Source organism: Magnolia sinica, chromosome 17 (assembly GCF_029962835.1).
Source record: "Magnolia sinica isolate HGM2019 chromosome 17, MsV1, whole genome shotgun sequence".
Lineage (NCBI taxonomy): Eukaryota > Viridiplantae > Streptophyta > Magnoliopsida > Magnoliales > Magnoliaceae > Magnolia > Magnolia sinica.
This window is the reverse complement of record NC_080589.1, coordinates 47,906,086-47,931,385: the sequence shown is the minus strand read 5'-3', so window position 1 is coordinate 47,931,385 and position 25,300 is coordinate 47,906,086. Positions and strand designations below refer to the sequence as shown.

The 25,300-nt window shown below is 39.2% G+C and overlaps 1 protein-coding gene across 3 annotated transcripts in view; it reads left to right on the top strand.

Moving 5' to 3' along the window:
- Positions 1–741: 741 nt before the first annotated feature.
- LOC131231671 (uncharacterized) overlaps positions 742–25,300 on the top strand; it is a 30,692-nt gene continuing 6,133 nt past the window's right edge. Inside the window, exons 1-2 of one of the 3 annotated variants that reach the window (XM_058227954.1) lie at positions 742–1,058; positions 4,857–4,957. In XM_058227954.1, the coding sequence (XP_058083937.1) occupies positions 788–1,058; positions 4,857–4,957 (372 nt within the window). In that variant the 5' untranslated portion in view covers positions 742–787. Of the gene's footprint in view, positions 1,059–4,856; positions 4,958–15,711; positions 16,227–16,359; positions 16,395–25,300 lie in introns of those variants that run through there. The other 2 variants (XM_058227955.1, XM_058227956.1) reach the window with 2 other exon arrangements.

Below are 25,300 nucleotides of genomic sequence, written 5' to 3'. Positions count from 1 at the left end.
CCCACAGTACTTGGTGACGTCACTTCAGTGGGGAAATTGGCTACTGACGCTACGCAGCTAATCCGCTCCCGGATCCACTGCATCCCTCACGTGCTAGGTGCAAGTGGATCCAGGCCGTCCACTAGTTTGTTCATTCCCCCGGATAATCCTGTGAAGAAAATTGGCACGAAACTGACAATCCTATCCATCAATTCATTCTATTATCTTCGTGTGGTATGGTTCTCACATCTGGCATAATATTCACCACCAACGGTCCGGATCGGTCTATGGGTTTCCGGGGGTATTGCCACGTGCGGTGAAGTCGAAACCCCTTGTCGGCTTTTGAAGAGAAATGAATGAATACAACGGCTGTACATGAACTTTCGAATACATCAACATCTTCACTCCAACTTTTTTACACATAAATTATCACATACGTGAAAAAAGTGGGCCACACTATCCTAATCATGTTTGATAAAAATAAGAATAATCCAATTAAAATTGGAGCAGCATTCATACACTAACTCATAGCATCGGCTGTTCACTGACCTTGATGTTCTATCTCTCTCAATAAGTATATCATCTCAAAATTTAAAACAAAAACAATAGCCATCATATTGTGACCCGCCTTTTTCACGGCTCAGATATTTATAAACTTAGCATGTCAAAGGTAAATTGGTGGATGTATATGAAAATTTCTATACAGCCGCTGTATGTGAAAGTTTCCATAAAGCCGCTGTATAAAACATTCAATCCAAGGCCGTACCGGCTTTTTCTGTCTCTGTTTCTCTTCCCTCTCTTTCTTTCAATGGCGGAAACCTCATCAACATCTCTCTATTTCTTTTTCTCTTCTTCTTTCCCACCGACACCTACAATCACTCGCTCCAAATTACCATTTTGCCCTCCATCTTCCACATTTATTCCTCCTCGCCTCTCCTCCTCTTCCTGTTCTTCGTCTTCTTCCCGTCTTCTCGTCCGATCCTCTGCCAAAGATTCGGATGGTGGAGATTTCACCAGCAACAATCCCTTCTCTTTCTATCCTTGGGACTCCTTCAATCCCCAAGGAGACGGCAGCGACGGTGCGTTGATTCGTTCGCATATCTGTTCTTGCTTCAATTTTATTTCTTTCGTCATTCTTCTGATTTAGGGTTTGTTGGTAGCGTGTTTGGATGCACCGTGCACGATCCAATTGAATTGCGATTAGTAGTCTGATATGAAGAGGAATAGCGTGATTCTGTTTCCTTCCCATAGCGTTCATATTGCAGGAATCCAAGGATCCAAATTGCAATCGTGTTGTTTCAGGTTGCGATTTGGGGATTAATCTCTTGGCACGTCTGGGTGTTAGCAGGAGATGAATTACAATAACTCAGTGAAATAGGGAAGGAATGGCCAATCCAGTCTGCGTTCATAGCAATTGACTGGGCCTAAGTCACCAATGTGATTGTTCCAAGTCCAACTTGAAATGCATGTGAGTTTCTTTATTGCAATCCAATTCAATTGAGCATCCAAACACACCCGGAATGTTTACAATTCAATTCAGTTCGTGAATCTAAAAGCAGGCATTTATATTTTTTCCAGCAGTATTTCTTTTTATTGATGCATAGTAATCAGAATCGCATAGGAATTGCAATTCTCTTGTCAGAATTCTTTAGGTGGGGCATTTATTCCCCCAAGCGACCTTTCTAATTGGAAAGAAAATGCAAAGTGATATAGGATCCATTTCGGATGCACTTTGAATTATTAGCTCTATAGTTCCACTGAATAAACCGTTCCACTTTACTTTTGGGGCACCTCAGAAACAGGTAACTGTGTGGCGCACGTTGCTGCTTTCTAGAAGCCACATCTCAAGCAAGCTTGATTGACATTTGGGCAACTACATTCCCCATCTCAGTAAAAGATTATGTGTATCGCTGGTCAGTGGCAGACAATGTGTATTTCAACATTGAAGTCTCGTGTTCGAGCCCAGTTTAACTATAGAAAAAAAAAAACCCTTTGTTGGATGGATTCATGAGGGTAGAAGATTGTAAGCACGGATGTGTATTGCAACACGAACACTGTGTAACAATGATGCAGGCCAATGAAAAAGCACTATGTGCGTGTTAGATATGGGACCCATAATGAAAATGGCAAAATCATCATTTTGTGCAAGGAAATCTTTACTTATCACTATGGATCCCATATCTGAAAAATGACACTTTTTAATTGGGCCACGTCATTGTTACCTAAAAGCAATTTGTGTTTGTTGTAAAATATCAGCATCAAGAGGTTTGTTGGCTTGGCCCAGAATTGATATGATACGGGTGTGTTTGGCACATATCGGCTTGTTGATCAAAAACTTCTTTTACAAAAAAATTCCAGAGAAAGGGGGAAATGGGAAACCAAAGAATTTTTTTTCTTTTATGTTTTGGATACGTATCAAAAGTGTATTGTACCATTCTTTGGTAGGAATGCTTTCTGTTTGGCTGACCTATTGGAAGCATGGATGCTAAGTCTTTGACATCTACATCCTTAAGTGGTTCTTATGAATTGATTTGTCACATGATATATCAACCATCATCTTTATTAGTTCACATATTAAATATAGAGTATTGACTGTAGAGACTAGAGACTCATTACTGCCAAACAGGCAAGTACTACCATGGTTCATAACATCATCTAGCACTTCGCATTTTCATGCAAGAAAAAGGTTTGCAAATGCATGTACACATAGCTTCACAAAATATAATTATTTAACTAAAAAGTATTCATTAGTCATTACCTCATCAATACGCATGGATACTTGAGGGGGCTAACCTGCAGAAAGTTGGTTTCTTAATCTTTGAACCTTAAATTTGGTTTTAAAGCATTCAGGAGTTGGACATTCTTAATTTGATAATAGGCTTATATCTAGTTGGAGATGACTTTTTTAAGCCTTTGTTTATGCTTTCAATGAAGAAAAGAGGTGAAATTGAAACAATAATAATAAAAAGGGGCTTTATATCCATATTTGCTGATATGGACATAGATTTTTTAATATGGCTGTTTCACCTTCATATCACATGTCAACATGGGCACGGCCAATATGCGTAAGTTACAGCCATGTCATATATGATACGAAAGCAATGGAATTTACGGAGTTTGGACAATACCTGCATGGTTAAAGAAATTCACAAAGTGGATATCATCATACATGATGCTAAGCTAGAGAATAATGGACAGCAACCTCATTCTTCGTATTTCATGAGAAGGTGTGACTAGTGGACCTTGAAGTCGGAGGTCAGCAATGGTCTGTTGTTGTGAAGGGAGGAGGAAAATAATGCAGTGGGATCAGGGGGTGTGGACCTTGCATTTATGGTTAAAAAAAATATTCAGTCCTATAAAGTGGATGTGATGATGGAACATGAAACTATGGTGGAGGGGCTTGGAGGGATAAGTAGATCTTTATAGGGCATAAGGCATTAGCAGTTGACCTGGAAATTGGGAGGTCGTAAGGGGATTGAATGTCCTTTGGGGCTTTGATGTATTGAAGAGATTGGTCGAAAATAAAGGAGAAGATAGAATAGGATTGTCTTATTTAATCTCGGTCAATCTTAGGTTGGTTATTAATGGTTTTTGTTGGGTCTAACTTTAGCAGATGTTCTTAACAATATGGGTATTAGCTTCTATGCTTGGATCCTTCAAATTCCTCAGGGTACTCATTCCGTCTATGCCACAACATGAGTACAGATATGGGATATGTTTAAGACATGGCATCATTTTACTGAATTATTTTATGTTAAAAATAATTTATTAGAATATTTGAATGATAGAGTGATAAAATATTTATGACATAGCTCTTGGGTTTCTTGTAGTATGGTTATTTACCTGGGTTTGTAGGTCAAAAGGAATTGTTCTTTTTCCATGGATGCAAACTCAATGTGGTCCAGTAAACAACTGTGAGCCTTTGATGACTCTCCTTGGGATTCTTGCTTTTGATGATTGGGTAGTCCATTTCCTTTGGTTGTTTTAGAGGGCATTGCCTAGCCAATTCTCAGCAGAAATTACTATGAGTATTTCCTTTATCTCAACTCCTATGCTTACTTCTTTTTATGGTTCAGTAGATGATGACGATGATGATGTGTAGAAGACTACTCATGTTACCAATAGCAACTTATGCAATATTAGTGGAAATCAATAGTAGCATTAAGATAATATATATACACCCGTGATTAATCAGTAGGCATCTAATTCCCATGAAGTCACATGGACGAATATCCATTAGAAATGATATGCTATAAATCTTCAGGGAAAAGACTGTTAAGAACACTTGGAACATCTATCCATTTAAGCACCAGCACACTACTTATGAAATCTCCACAGGTACATTATTTTAGGGGTGTTGTGATGGGTGGACGAGTGAGAAAAAATATGCTCTTAAAATCTATTGTACACCTAGAGACAAAAATACCCCTTTCATTGCTATTGTTACATATGTCACTTGTGATGGAACATTAAACAGAAATAAGATTAGCAGTGCTTGTTGTTGACTTCAATCCAAATTTGGAGACAAATTAATGAAGCTTGGTAGAGATAAACCCATTCCTTTTTCTTCGTTTCAAAGAAAATGGATAGGTAACTGGTAAACATATTTTGTTGCGGAATTTTGTGGAGGACTAACTTTTAACCTTTTGTGAGCATGTTTGGCTGCATACTTGTCTCTTTGGAGGAAGTTCTTGGCCTATGGACTTTTATACACACACACACACACATATCATATATCTTAATATTAGTATTATTTTTATTTAATATTTGATAAATCTGATAATATGATGTAGTCCTCTGCTCATTTTCATCATCATTTTGATTTTTGAGCCTTTCTTGCCAATCCACAAATGCTGATCATACACATGCATTTGCAGCTATTGAATGGGTACAGGAGGAAAGAGTCACACTTTTTACTGCCGATGGGATCATTCAAATAGGAGGCTCCCTAGTCCCTCGTCAAATCCCTTCTTCAGATGTATGGTGTTTTGCTTTATTCTAGTTAGAATTCCTTGCTTGCCTATGCGGGATTTTTTGAAAGGAACCAGTTCATATATTAAAGTCAAACCTTTGTTGCCTTTTGGACACTCTTACTTTCTTCCACTATTGCAATATGTGAAAACTTAAAACTTGATGCAGTTCTCAGTGCCATGCTTGCAACATATTATGGATAGATAGTTACTTCCAACATATTTTGGACCTTTAGATCACCTCAAAGTGTTTTTGCTGACGAAATATATTAAACCCATTAAATGGGCACCTAACTTTAGGTACTGCTTGCATTATAGAACCTTCAAAATTTTGCTTATAGAAGTTTCCCGGTCCTAACAGTACCCAAAGTTATATGATAAAACTTTTTCCTGAATTTCTGTCAATATAAAGTCAATGTATTGAATGGATTGTAGTTAAATCTTATCTGTGATTTCATGAACATTGTTTACCGATGGACTGATAGGGCAATTTGTTGATGAAATGGATTAGCCTGCTGTACTAAACAGCACAGGTCTCTCCTAGCCATTTGTTTTGTGGTCACCACTATTGTCCAGTGTTCATTAGATCAAAGGTTTTCACTACTCTTTGAGATTTTTCAACCTCATTTTCAAATGTCATCTTCATATCCTTATGACTTCTTCAACCTCAGAATTTAAATTTATTTTCTAAAAGATTGTGCGGGTGTATGTGTTTTGTAATGGATGCTCATATGGAATACCATCAATATTTTTTAGGGTTATGGGTGGAGAGTGATTAACTGATTATGCTCTCAGATCGTTTTTCTCGCATTTGCTCTTCCTAGTCTCTCTTACCATGAATCTCATTATGGTATTAGAGCTAGAACAGGGAATCTTCTTTTTCATCTCTCTCTCTCTCTCTCTCTCTCTCTCTCTCTCTCTCTCTCTCTCTCTCTTTCTTCTTTTTTCTTTTTTCCTTTCTTCTAGCCAACAGTCCAGCCGGACTACTGTGCTCTAGGCTAGGGGTACAACTTGGAACAGGTCAACCCAAACCTAATTCATCCAACCCGAACTTTTATATTTTCAATGCTTAAAATAATATAAGTAACAATATTAAATCAGCTTCCTTACTCTTTCTATACCTCTATACTTAATCATTGCTCTTTCTTATTACTTTAGGTTGCGTTTGGTTGCACAAAATATCATGAAATTTTGTTAGATTTCATTATCAATCAGTCTAATTTGGTGCAGAATATCATGAAATTGGTGCAACCAAGCATAACGTTGATTAAAAATCTGGAAGTAGCATGAATAGCTTATGCTACATGCTACGTAGCTTATGCCTCACGCTTCAGAGGGATGAATGCTACGCTACATGCTATTCATTATTTAGAACACTGAGTACAACTATCCGGATAATTCAAACTGCGAGTCCTATTGTGGATGGAATATATTTCTAGAATCACCTATCAGGCAACTGTAGCTATCCTTACAAGTGCAACAAGTATATAGCTGAAGAGTCATGAGAATATTTAAATGGTGTAAAACAAACACAAGAGCCTAGCTTTTATAAAAATAAAAATTAAAAATTTTAAAAAAAATAAAAATGAGAGAAGATTTTCAATTGTGAAGCCCTACCCCTTCAACTTCAAGCCCTAAACACTCTACCGCAACTTCACCTACAAACCCCCAAAACCACATTTCAATTCTAGAAATCCACAAAGCTGTGGGAGAGGAGATTTTGGCTGATCACTTGGCCCTATAAGAAGTTCCATTTGCTGTATTTTCAAGAGTATTGGAGCACAAACGAAGGATTTAAAAAAAAAAATCAAAATTTCCCCCTTTCACATTCGTATGGCGATGAAGCTCAAAAATTCAGTTTTTAAATTGATTGAATCTCTTCTTGAGCTTGATAGAGGTATGTTCTTGCCCCCTTAATATCCCATAATGAGTTTTTTTTTTTTTTTAAATAATTTCGGATGAAGATTTATGGTTTCTTTTGGGATTTTTTGAAAAATTTTCCCTTTTATAAGGCCGTTTCCTATGCAATGTTGTAGGATAGGATTGTTTTACAACATTTTTGTGTGGGGCTTGTTGTAGTTTGTGTGTGTGTATTTAATGGCATCCAATCCATCCAACGATCATATGGGCCACCTTGCTTTAATGGAGGTGTTTGAGTGGTTGTGCATTGTTTTCTATGGTGTGGCCCATGTGATGGTTGGATTATAGCTTGATTCTCTTAGGTGGCTCAAAGTTCGTCATTGTTTTCTACAGTGTTGCTCACCACCCAATCCAGCAGGGTGGATCCATCCATCATGTGGGCTAGCCACACTATAGCGAAGGCTTTTTGGGTGGTTGTAATTGATTTTTGTGATTTGGCCCACCCGATGATTGAATAGGTAGGATTTTTGGGGCATCCCATCATTACAATGAATACTTTTTGCTGTTTTTTTTTTGTATTATTTTTATTATTTATTATATTGTATCCTATTATTTTAACTAAAAGATAGGAGTATCATGTAGCTTAAGCTACGTGCTATAGAGGGCTGAATGCTACGATATATGCTACGCAATATTTAAAACACTGCTTACGAGTAATATTTGATATAAAAATAAAGTCATGGCCTAGATAGAAAATGGGGTTGATGCAAGTTTGGCTTGCATTATCTATAGACCAACATTATTTTTGGTCCATAGCATGTTCACTTGACGAAAGAAACAGATCTTTGCATGTATGCCATCCATTGGTATCTCTCAAACTTGTTCTACCACCTCACAATTGGGGCTCTTCATTGTATATTAGTGTTTTCAGTAGTGTACGTAGCGTAGCGCTCCAAAATCGCTATGTAGCGTACACAGTAGCGTGCGCTACAGGGGTTGTAGTGTACGCTACGTACACGTAGCGTGTATCGCAGGTAGCGTGTGCTACCTATTTTGATTTTTTTTTTGTTTTTGTTTTTCCACTGCTGTAAATGGTGGTAAACTCACACCACAACAATAAGCAAGTTTTAAAAAAAATAAAAAACAGCCTTTTCGAACAGTGTATTCGACAGCCGGCCCTAAACCGACGCTGCTTCCTCTCCCCCCTCTTCAATCTTGCGATCGAAAGGCCCTTCGAAGGGGCTTCTTTGGCCGATTGTTGGAGACTACAAGGAGCTCCATTTGGTGCAGTTTCATCAACAATGGAGAAGAAATGACGGAGAAATCGGATTTCCCCTATTCCGGTTGTGATCGGCTGTGGAGCTTCAACTTTTGCATATTTCTTTAATTCAATCTCATCTTGAGATAAAAACAGGTATGCACGCTCCTTTTTTTTTTTTTTAATTTTTTTCAATGTACAATGAAAATAACTTGGTATTTTGAGTTTTTTCTCATTTTTCCCCTTTTAAAATGCCGGTTACTGTGCGGTTTTTTGTTCTTTATAATTTTTTTCATTTCTTTTTCATTATCTCTATAGATATAGATTTTTTCTGTAGTATGGCTCACTGAGGTGCGTGAAGGGGTGGATTTGCATTGTTTTCTACGTTGTGGCCCACGTGGGGCCTACTGTGGTGTGCGTATGTGTGGATGTGCATTGTTTTCTATGGTGTCGCCCACATGGGGCCCACCTAGAGTCTAGAGACTAATTATTGAGAATTTGAGATGTTGATTTTGAGGAATGTGACATTTGTATTGTACTTAATGCTCTTAACTTTGGGATTTTTATTTTGAAGAATGTGACATTTATGTATTTTGCTTTTTTCTTGCTATTTAATATTTATCATATATATATATATGTATATTTAAATAATAAAAAATAGAAGTATTGTGTAGCTTACGCTACACGCTACGCAACACGCTACCGCTATTTAAAACACCGTTGGATATACACGAGTAATGACTAAATTACAAAGGTTGGAATCACTTGCAACCTGTTTTATGTAGTCCACACAACAGTTTGGGTTCATGGGGCCACCGTGTTGTATATTTGACATTCACTCCTTTCCTTTTGTTAATTTTATTTGTTAATGAGTGGTAATTGTAGACCTTATTTTGCTAATGTTATTTCTTTAGTTGTATGTCTTCCTTCAATGATGTTATTTGATGGTTAGATTTTGCATTTCATGTGTTTGTTTACTAGTTGCAGCTGTTAAGCATTCAATACCTCTAGTTGGGTTGAGTTTGGCTAGCTTAGGTTGGGTTGGGCCTTGGGCCGACTCCTATTGAGGTCGGGTTGGGCTTGGGCCGATCCTCAACCTGACCCAACCCGCTCGACTTGCACCCTAGCCCTAGCCGGCAGCATGGCTGGACCACCTGCCCATAGCCCGCAATCCAACCAGATAACCTGACCGTAAATAGTAGCCCAACAACACCACCCAGCCACAGCCAATAATCCAGCCAGACCACTCAATCGCAATCGGCAGTGCAACTAGACTGCTGGTTGTAGTCGATAGCTTAGCTGCACCACCAGAAACTGCTGTCAGCTCAAATTGGACTACCAACCACAGTCAGGCGGCCCCACCAAGATGTCCAGTCATCATTGGCAGCCTTGTCAGGATCTTCCGTTGGTCCTATCTTGTCGTTTGCCATCATCTCCAAGCACTTCCATCTTTAAATCTGGTCTGGATGCAATGAAGCATGATTCCTTGATATGTTTTTAGGTCTTCCAATGAATCTGGTATGTTATATCAGAGCCATTACAGTAGATTGGTGCAATCAAAAGAACCGTGTTTTGATGGGTCAGGTCAAAATATCAATATCCTAGGTTCATCATCACCACTATAGAACTTGATGGGAAGAACTATTTTGAGTGGTCTTTGTTGGCTAAGCAATTCAATGGAAGTGTGCAAAGCATGGAGTATATTATGGGCAACAAGGGGAACCTGCTGTAGATCATCCATCTCATGAGTCATGACTATTGGGAAAGTGAGAATTTAGCAGTAATGCTATAGATTCTTGACTCCATACATCTAATCATTAGTGGAGGGTTTTTTGTTCTTAAAATCAGCTAATCGTCGCCAAGAGTACTCCCTATTGGAATATTAAGTTAGTAGGTTCATTTCTGTAAATATGATATTAGTGGGCTTATTTGCAAATATTGTATAAAGTGGGCTATTATGATGTAATAATAATAATTAAAAAAACGTACATATATATTGAATAAGATAATAGAGAGATCCCACGTTCTCTCTCTTCTCTAAACCCTCACTCTCACATTTTTCTCCCCTCTCTCTTACATTCCTCCTCTTTGGTTCTTTCATTCTTCATGGTATCAGAGAGGAAGGTCTAGTGTTCGAATCCTGGGAGCAGCAAATATGCCTCCCTAATATTTTCTCCCACGGGGGCCCGTTTATGGTGTGAGTTGTGAGTGTCCCTCCACCCTTGACACTTCCAACAAGCTGATTTGCATGTTGCCAGGTGCTAGATCACCACCATGCAACAAGGAGAATTGACAGTGGAAGAATATTTTGCTGCAATGCGACAAAAGTTGGAACAATCAGTTCGCTGCCAACTTGTAGCCTCTACCTTAGAAGATACTAAGAGGTAAGTGGAACAATAAAGAATTTGTTGAGTTCCTTGTTGGTCTCCATTTTGATTTCAAACTACAGCATGCACAAGTTCTTTGCAAAGAATCTCTTTCTTCTACGAAGTTAGTCTACAACTATATCAGAGGAGAAGCTCATCGAAGGGCTACGTCTAGTGGATAGAGTTCTACTGTCCTAGAGAGATCTGCCTTAACAGTTGGGTCTAAACCATCTCGAGGGGGAGCACTAGGGAATGGACAGTTCCATCTTTTCCTGGGTCTACTGACAAGACAGCTCCATGGCATTCATTGTGATTGAAGAGGACATGTTCGAGAGCCGTGCTACGACTTGAATCCTCGCGATCGGAACCAAAGAGCTTTGCAATAATGTCTGGTTGAGTGGGAGAATGGTCAGTCCATTTAAACACTTCAAGCAGATCTATTACAGACCCAAAAGATCATACTATAAGGGATCTTTGAGAACGGCTAGATGATCTTCAAGCCTCCTATTTGGCTAGAACAGTGATTGAAGAACCAAGTATATTTGTTACCCCCGATCATGCATTTCAGTCTCGACTTACGTTCATAGAATTGGTATCGTTAAATATTGACGATATCGGCTGATATATCGCACGATATATCTTGTATCCCACCTGTGCGATACGAAACACACAAGTAGTGGGATTTTCTTATTTTCAATCCTTTTTTCTTTTTTCTTTTTCCTGTAAATCATGTTAAATCAGTGTCAAATTGTTACAAATCCATGATTTTTCATGTTTTGCATGAAAAACATGAAAAATCATGGATTGAGAAGCTTCAATTTTGAGATTTGGAGAAGGACCGAGTTGCGGAAAATTGAAAAAAATCAAAATTTTCCCAATTTCTTGCAAATCAGTTGCAATCTGTGTCCAAACATAAAATCAAACATGTATGTAACCTAATCTAGTGATTCTTCTTTTTCTTTTGAATGTATTGCTTGTGTTTCTACACGCCTTCTTACATTTATAAATTATATGAATATACTTGCATCAATTCAATTAGACAACGCGTAGATTAGGACCCCATACAAAGAAAACCTATTATGTGCACTTATTTTCTGTAATGTTTTGATTTGTAAGTGTGTATTGATGTCTTTTTTAACAATCACTGAAATTTCATTGAAAAATTCGACCAATTTCCAATGTTTCCAACAACAACGATACATTATGCGATATAACCGATATATCCCATGCGATAACCGATACATATCCGTATCCCTAGGGTGCGATACGCAACGCGATACTGATATTTTGAACACTGGTTACATGTATCACTGGCTGGGGATACAGAGACATGTATCAATATCTCGACGATATTATCATCAATACCCGGAAATATATCGCTGACTGAGGGAAACACAAGGAAATGGTGGAATTTCTCAATGAAAACTTCCAGAGATGTTAAAATACAGGGTTTTTTTTTTTTTTTTTTTTTTTTTTTTTTGCATATTTAGGAATCAAAAATTACAAAAAAGACGCATACATAATAAGTTTCTCTTTAATGGGGGTCTAAAAGCATGTGACGCTAACTTAACGAAATAGAAACATTGGAAAAATGGTGGAATTTTTCAATGATATTTTAGGAGATGCTAAAATACACATTTACATATTTTAGAATCTAATAATAGTGAAAAAGACATTTTCATATTTAGGAAGCAAATAATAAGTTTCCCTTTAATGGGGCCTAAAAGCATGTATCGTTGATTCAGGGAAACATTGTGCAAAGATGGGGAAAATGGTGGATCCATCCATCCATCCATGCATGCACATACATATAAACACATGCATAATCCATCCATCCATGCGGGCGTGCGTGCATACACACATACATGCAAACACACAGACATGCATGACCACACACACACACACACACACACACACACACACACTCCTATCTATATCCATCTAACCATCCAACCATCCAACCAACCATAATCCATACACATGGTGTTCAAAGTTTCGGTATCACTACAAGTTTCGTTGGTTGGGGATATAGAAACAATATCGATATCACCATAATATCGTCAGTAATTGTAAATGCGGGGAAACATGAGGAAAATGGTGGGATTTTTCAATGAAACTTAAAGAGATGCTAAAATACCCATATTGGCATATTTATGAATAAAAAATTGAAAAAAGAATACATACATAATAAATTTCCATTTAATGGGGCCTAAAAGCATGTGTTGTCATAAGAAATCAGTCCAACCATCCCATCAATGCCATCTATCCATCCCAACCATCCATCCAACCATCTAACCTTCCATTTAAACGTCTATCGGTATTTTAGAATATTGACAACACGATATTTCGCCGAGAAATCGTCAACAACTGGAAAGGAAACGAAAGACTATGGTTTTGATATCGCCCATGTTGCGAGAACAATAATTTTGCAATATTATTGTTGACAATTTGAACACTGCATCCAACCATGCGCCCATAAAAATATTTGAAATGGATTTATTTAATAAACAGATTTTCGGCGATGTCAATATATTGGCAATATTATCGAAATATCTTTGATACACTGGTGATACAAGCAACACTTGGAATCTGCACAACCGAAAATATTGGGGATATATTGGTGATGTCAATGCATTCACGGAATCACAATACGAGCGACACCTGAAATTTACACAGTCGAAAATATTGGCAATATTGATACATTAGCAATACTTAGTGATACGTCGCTAGTACCTGGAATTTCTGATACTACCAATGTTGTTAATATCACTACCAATGTTATCGATATCATTGAGCTAGAAATACGGATAATATCGGGGATACTCTGAACAATGCATGCATACATTTACACATACAAACATGCACCCATAAAAAAATTGAAATGGATTTTTTTTTTTAATAAACAAAATTTTGGCGTATTGCCAATACATTGGCGATACGAGCGACGCTGAGAATTTGCATGGTCGAAAATATGATGATACATTGGCGATATAAGCGATACCTGGAATTTACACAGTCGAAAATATTGGATTGGTGATTCCTAGCGATATATTGCTGACACATGAAAATTTTTATACCACCAATGTTATTGATCGAGTTGAAGATAAGGATAATATCAGGGATACTTCGAACAATGGTCTCAACCATGTTCATCTACATCATGGATCATTGACCATGGCGCTGTAGATCATATGACTGGTAGAGAGAGCATTTCATTTTATATTCCATTTGTTTTTGTCATATTAAACTAGCTGATCATCTTTTTCTAGCACCATTGGAAAAGGAGCCATTAACTTTCTTAGCTATTGCTATTGCCATTTGTTATTCATATTCCCTTTCCTCAAGTCTTAACTTGTTGTTAGTTAACGCACTTATCAAACAGTTGAATTGTACTCCAATATCATTCCCATCTCATCTTGTTATTCAAACCTAATGAAGAAATGGATTGGTGGTGGTCTCGAAGATCATGCTATACTTGTTCGACATAGGAAACACCAACACTGCTTTAGTTTCTAAGTCAGTTATAAGGAATAGAGAGCATGGTAACCTGTGGCACACATGCTTGGGTCATTTGTCATTAAAGTATCTTATGTTCCAATTTGCAAATGATTTTCATTTTCAATGTGATGTTTGTCAATTGTCCAAACATTTTAGTACTTCATGTTCTCCAAGTATTTCGATTTGATTCATTCTTGTTGGTGTACACTGGGTTTACGGTGGAGTATTATATCTAATTAAGTATTAGAATTAGATTAGGATTAGGATTAGGATTAGTCCCTCTAATATGTTTTTATACCTTTTTCTGTCTCCTCTTGCCAATTAACTTCTTGCAAACACCTTCCTATAAATAAATCATTGAGGAGGAAGAAGAGATCTTCCCTCCTACGTTCTCTTCTTCTTCTTCTTCTTCTTCTTCCATATCTCTTTTCTTCTCTTTTTCTTCTTATTTCACATGGTATCAGAGCTTTACGGATCCGATGCCTTTCTTTTCCTTCTCTTCTCCACTTTCCTCGATACCTGGTAACCCTGGTCTCTTCTTTAGCCTTCGTTTTGAATGTCTTCCATTGATTTTTCATTTAACCTGTAAGGTTGTGAAAGTGAGACCGTTTTTTCTCCATCATCACCTTATAGACGTATCTGTAATGCATCGTAAATTCATTCGGAAGGTCTTTCTCTTGAGGTTGGTCTCTCTAGAAGTAGAAATGGCATATCTTCGACTATAAATCTCACTAGAGAAGCTTCAGTACCCCTTTTACAGCACCAGAATTGAATTCCAGCCCCTTTTCGGTAATGGATCTATCACCAAACTCAGTCATCGACACCAAATCTGAGCACAAAAGTCTTAGCCGTTGTTGGATTTCAGCCCTAACACCATTTCAAGTACCAAATCGGTCATCGGAAGCCTCTGTCAAAGCTTGAATCCAATTCCAATGCCATTTCTGCCACCAAAATTTGAGCACGAAAGCTTCTCCCATTGCCGGAATCCAATCCCAATGCCATTTTCGTCATCGGATCTGAGCCCAAAAGCCCCTGTCGTTGTTGGAATCCAGTCTCAACCCCACTTTCAGGCCTCTGATCTGAGCCCATAAGGCTTTGTTGTTGCCATAAGTGCCTTATGGGGGCACCTGGACCACCATTAATCATTAGATTTGGTCTCTTGCCAATAGTTTCTCCCGATTTGACTTGTAATCCTCCAGTGGACACTCGATTTGCCTCCAACACCTTCAACAGGCACTCTTTTGGTACTCTGTATCATCCCAACATTTATTATTATTATTATTTTCTAAATCGTAGATAATAAACATACTTATATGCTATCTGAACAAATGGATAGCCCTAGCCTTACAATTATCACATTAAAACTAGATGGCACAAATTATCTAGTGGTTTTAGTAGTCCGGATGTATATTGGAGCTCGGAAGAGACTAGGATACATTATAGGAACTAAGAAACAACCTAATCCTGATGATCCTACTAATGATGAATAGGAAAGTGGAAACTGGCTTGTGATGTATTGGTTGCTAAATTCATGCAACCAAACATTATTCATGGGCTTTATCTCTTGAAAATCGGAAGGGATGTATGAGATAAAGTAGTCAAAATGTACTCTCACCAAGAAGACTTGGCCCATCTTTATTAACTCCATGTAGAAATAAACAATCTCAAATAGGGAGATAGAACCGTAGAAGAATACTTCTCTAACTTGAACAAAAAAGGGATTCATACAATTATTCTAACATTCGAGGATCTAAAAATTCTAATTTGACAACTCATAATCTTTAAGTTTCTCACTGGTCTTCATTGAGACCTCAAACCTCAACGTATAGATTTTTTGGAGAGAATATTTTCCTACCATCTAATCTGTATAACTACATACACAATGGAGACTAGATGACGGAATGCCTCCCATGCCATCCTTCCATAATGGTGAGCCTTGACTACAGACTCAAAATCCTAAGTGGCAAGGAACTGGATGAGGAAACTCGGACAAAGGCAAGCTCAGATGCACACACTAGAAGAAGATGACAGCTGAAGGGATACTGTTGGGTTCTTCATCCTCATCTTCGGCCAATGGACATGAAAACAAAATCTTCCACCAATGTGAGCACTATCAAAGAAAATTCTGCTCATAGTGATCAAGACCCAAGGGGCAAAACCATCAGAGAGCTACAATAACAAGTGGCAACTCTCCAAGCATCCATCGTTGTTGGCAGTTAGGTACTTCTGTAACTGCAAATCACATCTTTCAAACATTCTAGCTCATTGATTCAAGGCCATCCGAGTACATGAGAGGTATAATATAATCAACGGATATGCTTCCTACTCTCTTATCTCTAGTAATATTAGATCAATTGATGATGCCCTTTTTAAAGCTCTTGGAAAGGCACTTTCCGTCATTCTAATATCCTATTTATCTCTTTTGTAGTTCGTGTTCCTTCGTTTCCATCTAATGTTCATTATGTAAGCTCTCTCTGACCAAACAACCAAATTGCCATGTCATTTATCCATCCCATTGATGTTATCCAGGATTTGGCAATGAAGAAGGCGATTGGTGGTAGTCATGAAGATCAAGGACTCTTTATCTTCTCAACCGAGAATGAACCAGTTTTACGCATGTTTCAGCTTCTGACATGGAGAATAAAAATCGAGTGTCATTTGTTTCCTGAAAAGTTCTATAAAAGTGATAACTTACAATGTGAAACGTGTCTGTTATCTAAGCATTGTCGAACTACTTTTCCTTGAGTAATACAAAGACATTGAATCCATATCAACTTATCCATTTTGACGTATAGGGACCTGCTCCACTAGTTTATCTATTTAGCTTCAAATAGTTTCTATCATTTATCACTGATTTCTCATGATATACATGGGTGTATCTTCTAAAAAGCCATGATGAAGTCCCATTCATTATAAAGATGTTTCATCAAATGGTTTTTACCCAGATAAAATACCAAGATTAAAATATTTCGATATGACAATGCCTGGGAATATTTATACCACGACTTATAAAAATATTTTGTAGTTCATGGTGTAGAATTTCAATTCTTATGCCCTCACATGCTAAAATGAAATGGAGTAGAGCGTAAATATTTACACTTAATGGATGTCATCCGGTCTTTACTGGTAGGCATGTCAGTACCAATAACATACTGGGTTGAAGTCATTCCTCTTGCTACCTATATAATCAATTGGACTCTGACTGATGCTCTCAAAGATAACTACCCATCACAAGTCTTGTAACCTCATGCGTCTCTATTTATCCTTCCTCCCAAAGTGTTTAGGTGCACTTGCTTTGTTCGTATCCTTGGACAATTTCACACCGAGCTAGGACCACAATCAATAAAATGTGTGTTCACACGCCCCTCCTATGATGCGGACACAAGCGCATTCAAGGTGTACTAACGAAGAAAGCGCCAACCACAAGTGCCGTCCTTGTGGATAGGCGACTATTGAGGAGCTGAAGACCTTTCACATGTGATTGGACATATAGAAGACCCCACTCAGGGAAGACACATGTGAAGGAAGATTGGAGAAAGAAGACCGAGCGCCCAAACTTTCTCGTACTTATGTTATTTGCGCGTTTTTGACTTAGGGGTCTTTTAGTAATTTTATGTCTTTATTTGCTTATTCTAGGGGTATTTTAGTAATTTTATGTCTTTATTTGCTTATTTAAGTGGGCTAAAGCCCTAAACTCGAATTTTAACTATTGATTAATGAAAAGCAAACCCTTTGGTTGCCTCCTTCCTCTCTTCTCTCTAATGGTGCTTCTTCTCTCCCCTTGATCTTCTTCTTCTAATTTCTTCTTGTGCCCCTCCAACTTCTTTAAGGTAATAATTTTCTTCCTTTTATTTTCCAGTTTTGGCTAATCCTTCTTCGATCAAAATCTTGAGAACCGATCTAAACCCTAAATCCCCAAATTCTCAAATCCCTAATCCGAGAAACTTCTTGGTTCTTCGGACTAGTGATCTTCATTGATCGATTGGGTGTGACCATGCAAGATCGGGAGGTCTCATCCCTCGCCGGATCCAACCTAAGTAGTAATTGAATTCCATAATCCATGGTTGTAGTGATGGCCCGCTCCATTGCATGTTTCCTTTATGATTTTCTCAGTTATGATGATTACTGTTAGAATTTTAGATCATTTATTCCTTTTATTTCCGCTGTTTAATTATCTCCATGAGCATGCATCATAATTAGGGCTGTCTTGCGTCAAATTTGGTATCAAAGCCTAGGCTTGCATGGTTTTTGTCTAGATCGAGTTATCAAATTAGGGTTTTGATTTTTAGGTTTAACTTAGGAAAGTTCCAGGTTTAGAAAGTTTTCAATTTTAGAAACTTTCCAATTTTAGAAAGTTCCTAATCTGGAAAATTTTCAGATTTGAGTTGTTTCTTGTTTCAACTTAATTGTGTCAGTTCATAGTAGTTTTGCATTCATCACATTCATCTTGAAAGTCATAACACCTAGTAGTCTAGTTAGGTAGAGTTTGGTTCAAGTCTTCATTGTATGCCCACGAGAAGAGGTAGAGGTTTCGGACTTCAACCTACCATGAATAACGAGCAGTTATCTGAGCAACTTGCTCAATTGATACAAAAGATAACCGCCCTAGAAGCGGGTCAAAGGCGTGAGTTTGCCCGCCTTGAGAACCAAATTACCACTACCATGACTAAGGTGAAGCAACTAGAGGCGTCCCAAAAGGAAAACCCCGCTGTAGGGGAAGATGCACACTCCCAAGTGGAAGGAATCATTGAAGAACGTGCTGCCACACGTGGTGGTAGTGAGGATAGAGATCGTGGTAACGGTCGTGGTGTGGTGCGAGAGGCACGAGCCACATGTGGTCATCAAGACCGCTATGATCCAGATGAGCGTGCGATGAAGAGTATGAGAGTTGAGGCCCTGAGTTTTGATGGGCGCTTGGATCCCAAGGTGTTCCTTAACTGGGTTGCTGACATGGACCACTACTTTGAGTGGTATGGCATGTCGGAAAACTGTCAAATGCGGTTTGCTAAGATGAAGCTTGTGGGTCAAGCCAAGCTCTTCTGGACCAACACCGAGCGTAGGATAGAGAGAGTTGGTAGAGCCCCTATCACACATTGGTATGAGATGAAAGAGAAGTTGAAGGAGAAGTACCTTCCTCTCTCATACCGTCAGAAGCTCCTTGACCAATGGCAATCCTTACGCCAAGGGTCAATGCCTGCCGCTGACTACATCGCTAAATTTGAAGAGTATGTGATGCGATGTGATATCCGAGAAGACCCTCTAGTAACGCTCTCGCGTTTCAAGACGGGCCTTTGTGCGGATCTTCAGCGCGAGCTTATTACTCGGCCCTTAACGGACTTAGATGAAGCATATCAAGTCATGCAGGAGTTAGAGCAATATCTGAAGGCTCCTGTCGTTCGTCGTTTTGAGTCCCGAGACTCCAGTGCTAGATCTAGTTCCCAAGGAACTAGACCTAATATTGGTAATCAACCTAGGGCACAGGCGACCATTCCGCCTAGGCCTAGGGAGGACAAGGGCAAAGGGGTTCTTGGTGCCGGCCCTAGTAACATGAGCCAAGTGAGGTGTTATGAGTGTGGCAACTTTGGCCACATGTCTAATCAGTGTCCTACGAAGAGTCGTGGGAGAGCCTTAGTTATAGGTGAGTCCCACGAGGGTGGAGATGACCAGGGTGATTATGAAGTTGAAGAGTATCACCCTGAAGGAGGACTTACTGATGAAGAAGAAGTGGATGGAGAAGCAACGCTTGCAGTAGTCAGGCGTGTGTTAGCTCAGTCTAGAAGTAGTGCTGACTGGCGTCGAAGCACTATCTTCTACACTATTGCCAAGTGTGGTGAAAAGAATTGTAAGGTGATAGTGGACAGTGGAAGTTGTCAGAATGTGATTTCCACTAGCACCTTAGATCGCTTAAAACTGAAATCCACACCTCATCCAGACCCGTATAAAGTTTCTTGGGTTGACAAGACATCCCTACTGTCACCCAGTAATGTCTAGTCCCCATCGAGTTTGGGTCATACAAAGAGTCCCTGTGGTGTGATGTTTTACCTATGAATGTGGGACATGTTATCCTAGGTAGACCGTGGCTATTCGATAATGATGTCACGATCTTTGGCCGTTCGAATACGTGTACTTTTATGTATAATGGTAAAAAGATCAAACTTAATCCCATGCCACCTGAGAATACACTAGGGAAGAAGAAGGATGAGAAGGCAAGTGAGCCTAGAGAAATGGGAAAATCCAAACCTAAGTCTTTACATATAATTAGCGCAAGAGAGTTTGAAAAAGAGGCTAAGGAGGATTCTATGGTGTATGCCCTTGTGGCTAGAGAAATTACACCTGAGGTTCCATCACAGTTGCCCTGTGAGGTGACCTCGGTCCTGAAGGAATACAGTGATGTATTTCCTGAAGACTTACCGAATGAGTTGCCACCTATGAGGGACATACAGCATGCCATTGATCTTGTCCCAGGGTCTACTCTACCGAACCTTCCTCACTACAGGATGAACCCTGCAGCGCATGCAGAGTTGAAGAAGCAAGTTGATGAGCTTCTGCAAAAGGGTTTCATCCAAGAGAGTATGAGCCCGTGTGCCGTGCCTGCATTGTTGACGCCAAAGAAAGACAGCACGTGGCACATGTGTGTGGATAGCCGTGCCATAAACAAAATTACTGTCAAGTATAAGTTCCCTATACCTAGACTTGATGATATGCTTGACATGTTGGCTAGGTCCACTATATTCTCGAAGATAGACCTCAAGAGTGAATATCACCAAATCCGTATACGCCCAAGAGATGAGTGGAAGACGGCGTTTAAGACGAAAGATGGGCTGTATGAGTGGTTGGTCATGCCCTTCGGCTTGACTAACGCACCCAGTACTTTCATGCGAGTGATGACACAAGCTTTGAGGCCGTTCATGGAAAAATTCCTAGTGGTGTACTTTGACGATATTCTTATTTATAGTACCACTAAGGAATCACACCTTGAACATTTAAAGAAGGTCTGTAGTGTCCTTAGGAAGGAAAAGTTGTACGATAATCTTAAGAAATGTGCATTCATGTCTAGCCAAGTTGTGTTCTTAGGATTTAGAGTGTCATCTGAAGGGATGCGCGCAGACCCTGAAAAAGTCAGGGCCATAGTTGAGTGGCCAGAACCAAGGAACATTCATGAGGTGCGAAGTTTTCACGGCCTAGCAACTTTTTATCGTCGGTTCATTAGGGGTTTTAGCACGATCATGGCTCCCATTACCGAGTGCATGAAAAAGGGAGAGTTCGTGTGGTCTAAAGCCGCCGTCAAGGCTTTTAAAGAAATTAAGGGCAAGATGGTGGAAGCTCCTGTCATGCGTCTACCTGACTTTTCTATAGTCTTTGTAGTAGCGTGCGATGCGTCTGGTGTTGGTATAGGTGGAGTGTTGAGTCAAGAAGGACACCCAGTGGCCTATTTCAGTGAGAAACTAAATGAGGCAAAACAAAAATACTCCACTTACGACAAAGAATTTTATGCAGTAGTGCAATCCCTGAGACATTGGCGACACTACCTCCTACCGCAAGAATTCGTTTTGTTTTCTGACCATGAGGCTTTGAGATATTTGCATTCTCAGAAGAAACTCAACCCAAGGCATGCCAAGTGGGTAGCGTTTCTTCAGGAATATTCGTTTGTTTTGAAACACAAGGCCGAGGTTGAAAACAAACCAGCGGATGCCCTTAGTAGGAGAGTGGCGTTGCTCAACTCCTTGAGTGTAGAGGTAGTCGGATTTGAGCAATTGAAAGATGAATACCCCATATGTCCTGATTTTGGGGGTACTTACGCGTCGCTCTCTAGTGACCAGCATATTATGGGTGAATATGTTCTTAAAGATGGCTTTCTTTTCAAGGGAGACAGACTTTGTATTCCTCGTATGTCCCTTCGTGAATTCCTCATCTGGGAGCTTCATTCAGGAGGGATAGCTGACCATTTTGGTCGTGATAAGACCATTGCCCTCGTGGAAGATCGTTTATTCGCCAAGTCTCAAGCGAGACGTAGCCAAAGTTTTAGGCGTGTTGAACATGTCAACCGCAAAGCAAAGAAAGCAAATATCGTACACGCCATTGCCAATGCCACATGCTCCGTGGCAGACATTAGTATGGACTTCGTACTCGAGCTTCCCAAGACTATAAAAAGCACGATTCTGTTTTTGTCGTTGTGGACCGTTTTTCTAAAATGGTACATTTCCTCCCATGTTCGAAGGCGTCGGATGCGTCTCATGTTGCTCGTCTCTTTTTTGATGGTGTGGTGCGTCTCCACGGGTTACCTAAAACCATAGTGTCCGATCGTGATGGTCGATTTACTAGCTATTTTTGGAAGACACTGTGGCACATTATGGGAACTCGTTTGCAATTTTCTACTGCTTACCACCCACAAACAGATGGTCAAACTGAAGTGGTAAATCGTAGCCTTAGAAATCTTCTACGTTGTCTAGTGGGTGAACATATTAAGACTTGGGACCTACTTGTACCAACTTCTGAACTTGCTTATAATGGTCAGTTAATAGATCTAGAGGGTTGAGTCCTTTTGAAATTGTAAGTGGTTATAAACCTAGAATGCCCATAGATCTCTTACTGTTCACTCCCCAAGGTCTTCTGAGTCAACCGATGCATTCGCACGCCATATTCATGATTTGCATACACATATTAGACAGCGGTTAAATAAGAGCAATATGATGATTATAAAGTTTCAGCTGATTCTCATCGTAGAGTGCAAGAATTTCAAGAAGGAGACTATGTAATGGTGCGAATAAGGCCAGAGCGATTCTCTCAAGGATCTGCAAAGAAATTACAAGCGCGTAGTGCTGGACCATTCAAGATATTACAAAAGGTTGGGTCCAACGCGTATCGGGTTGACCTTCCACCTGAAATGAGCATTAATCCAACTTTTAATGTGGAAGATCTAGTCCGTGCCCATACTCCCATTGTTGATACATCGTCCCTTTCATGGCCTTTTTCTGAGTTTGCTACCCAACCCCTTCCACCCCCTCCTCCACCCATTACCCATAAAGAAGCAATTGAGGAAATCTTGGATGACGAGATAGTATCCACGAGAGATGGGGGTTTCCAAAGGTATTTTGTCAAGTGGAAGAACAAACCATCGTCTGAATCTACGTGGCTGTCGGGCGACGCATTGCAGGGTATTGATCCAGATCTACTCGAGCGCTACAAAAGTTTCAACTCGTCGGAGTCGAGTTTTTCTCACCCGAGGGGAATTGATGCGGACACAAGCGCATTCAAGGTGTACCAACGAAGAAAGCGCCAACCACAAGTGCCGTCCTTGTGGATAGGCGACTATTGAGGAGCTGAAGACCTTTCACATGTGATTGGACATATAGAAGACCCCACTCAGGGAAGACACATGTGAAGGAAGATTGGAGAAAGAAGACCGAGCGCCCAAACTTTCCCGTACTTATGTTATTTGCGCGTTTTTGACTTAGTTAGGGGTCTTTTAGTAATTTTATGTCTTTATTTGCTTATTCTATGGGTATTTTAGTAATTTTATGTCTTTATTTGCTTATTTAAGTGGGCTAAAGCCCTAAACTCGAATTTTAACTATTGATTAATGAAAAGCAAACCCTTTGGTTGCCTCCTTCCTCTCTTCTCTCTAATGGTGCTTCTTCTCTTCCCTTGATCTTCTTCTTCTAATTTCTTCTTGTGCCCCTCCAACTTCTTCAAGGTAATAATTTTCTTCCTTTTATTTTTCAGTTTTGGCTAATCCTTCTTCGATCAAAATCTTGAGAACCGATCTAAACTCTAAATCCCCAAATTCTCAAATCCCTAATCCGAGAAACTTCTTGGTTCTTCGGACTAGTGATCTTCATTGATCGATTGGGTGTGACCATGCAAGATCGGGAGGTCTCATCCCTCGCCGGATCCAACCTAAGTAGTAATTGAATTCCATAATCCATGGTTGTAGTGATGGCCCGCTCCATTGCATGTTTCCTTTATGATTTTCTCAGTTATGATGATTACTGTTAGAATTTTAGATCATTTATTCCTTTTATTTCCATTGTTTAATTGAGCTAGGACCACAATCAATAAAATGTGTGTTCTTAAGATACTCAAATTCTCAGAAAGGGTACAAATGTTACTGTCTTGTAAATAGGAAAAAATATGTTTCTAAGGATGTCATATTCTTCGAAAACATACCTTATTTCAATTCACAAGACAAACGCATACTTTAACACTTCTACTTTGTGTCATAGACGAGCCTAATGCGGAAGAAGTACCAAGCCCCACTCCAACCAATGAACTCAAGGTCTACTCTTATAGGAAAACATTCCTATTCTTCCCGCACACCACCACTCTTAAACATTAGAACAAGAAAAAGTGGATTTCCCAATTGCCCTTCGTAAAGAAACTCGGTATTATACACACAATCCTATTGGTAACTATATCTCATATAAAATTTGCTCTTCTACTTATCAATCATACATTTGATCTCTTTGTATCTATCCTAACTAAGATTGCAAATGTCTTGGGTGACCATAAATGGAAAGCAATCATTGTAGAAGAGATGTCTGGCCTTGAAAAATAATACTTGAGAGTTAGTCACTCTTCCACTAGGCAAACATATGGTTGTGTGCAATTGAGTGTTCACCGTTAAACACAAGGCAAATGGATCAATATATTGATGTAAAGCACGGCTGGTTGACAATGGCTTCACTTAAAAGTTTAGAGAAGATTACAATGAAACTTTTGTCCTGGTGGTGAAATTAAAATTTGTTTGTATCCTCTTGTCTATCGTCGTAAATCGTAATAGGCCCCTGCATCAACTGGATGTCAAAAATGCATTTCACCATGGCAAACTTCATGAAGAAATATATATGACAATTCCTCCTGGTTTTCAGCCCAAGGGGAAGATTAACAAAGTTTGGTGTCTTCGGAAAGCTTTGTGTAGCTTCAAATAGTCGCCTCGTACTTGGTTTGAAAACCTTGGCAATATGATTTCCAGTATCGGATTTAAAAGAAGTGCCTTCTGTATTTGTAAAACATATGAATGGCAACATGACAATTCTTGTCGTATACATTGATGATACCATTTTAACTAGCACGAGCACAACTAAGATAATGTTAAAAAATTCTTTGCCCTATCGTTCGAAATGGAGGATTTAGGGCTACTGAAATACTTTCTTGGAATTGAAGTAGCTTGCTCAAAATGAGGATTTTTTTTTTTTTTTTTTTTATCCCAATGTAAGTGTATGCTAGATCTTCTCTCTGAGGCTAGTTTACTTGGTGCCCGTCCTGTTGACATACCTGTTGAAGTAAATCATGAGTTGCATGAGAGACAATTAGATGAAATTGATAATTCGGGCATATATTGTCAACTGGTGGGTCGTCTAATTTTTCTT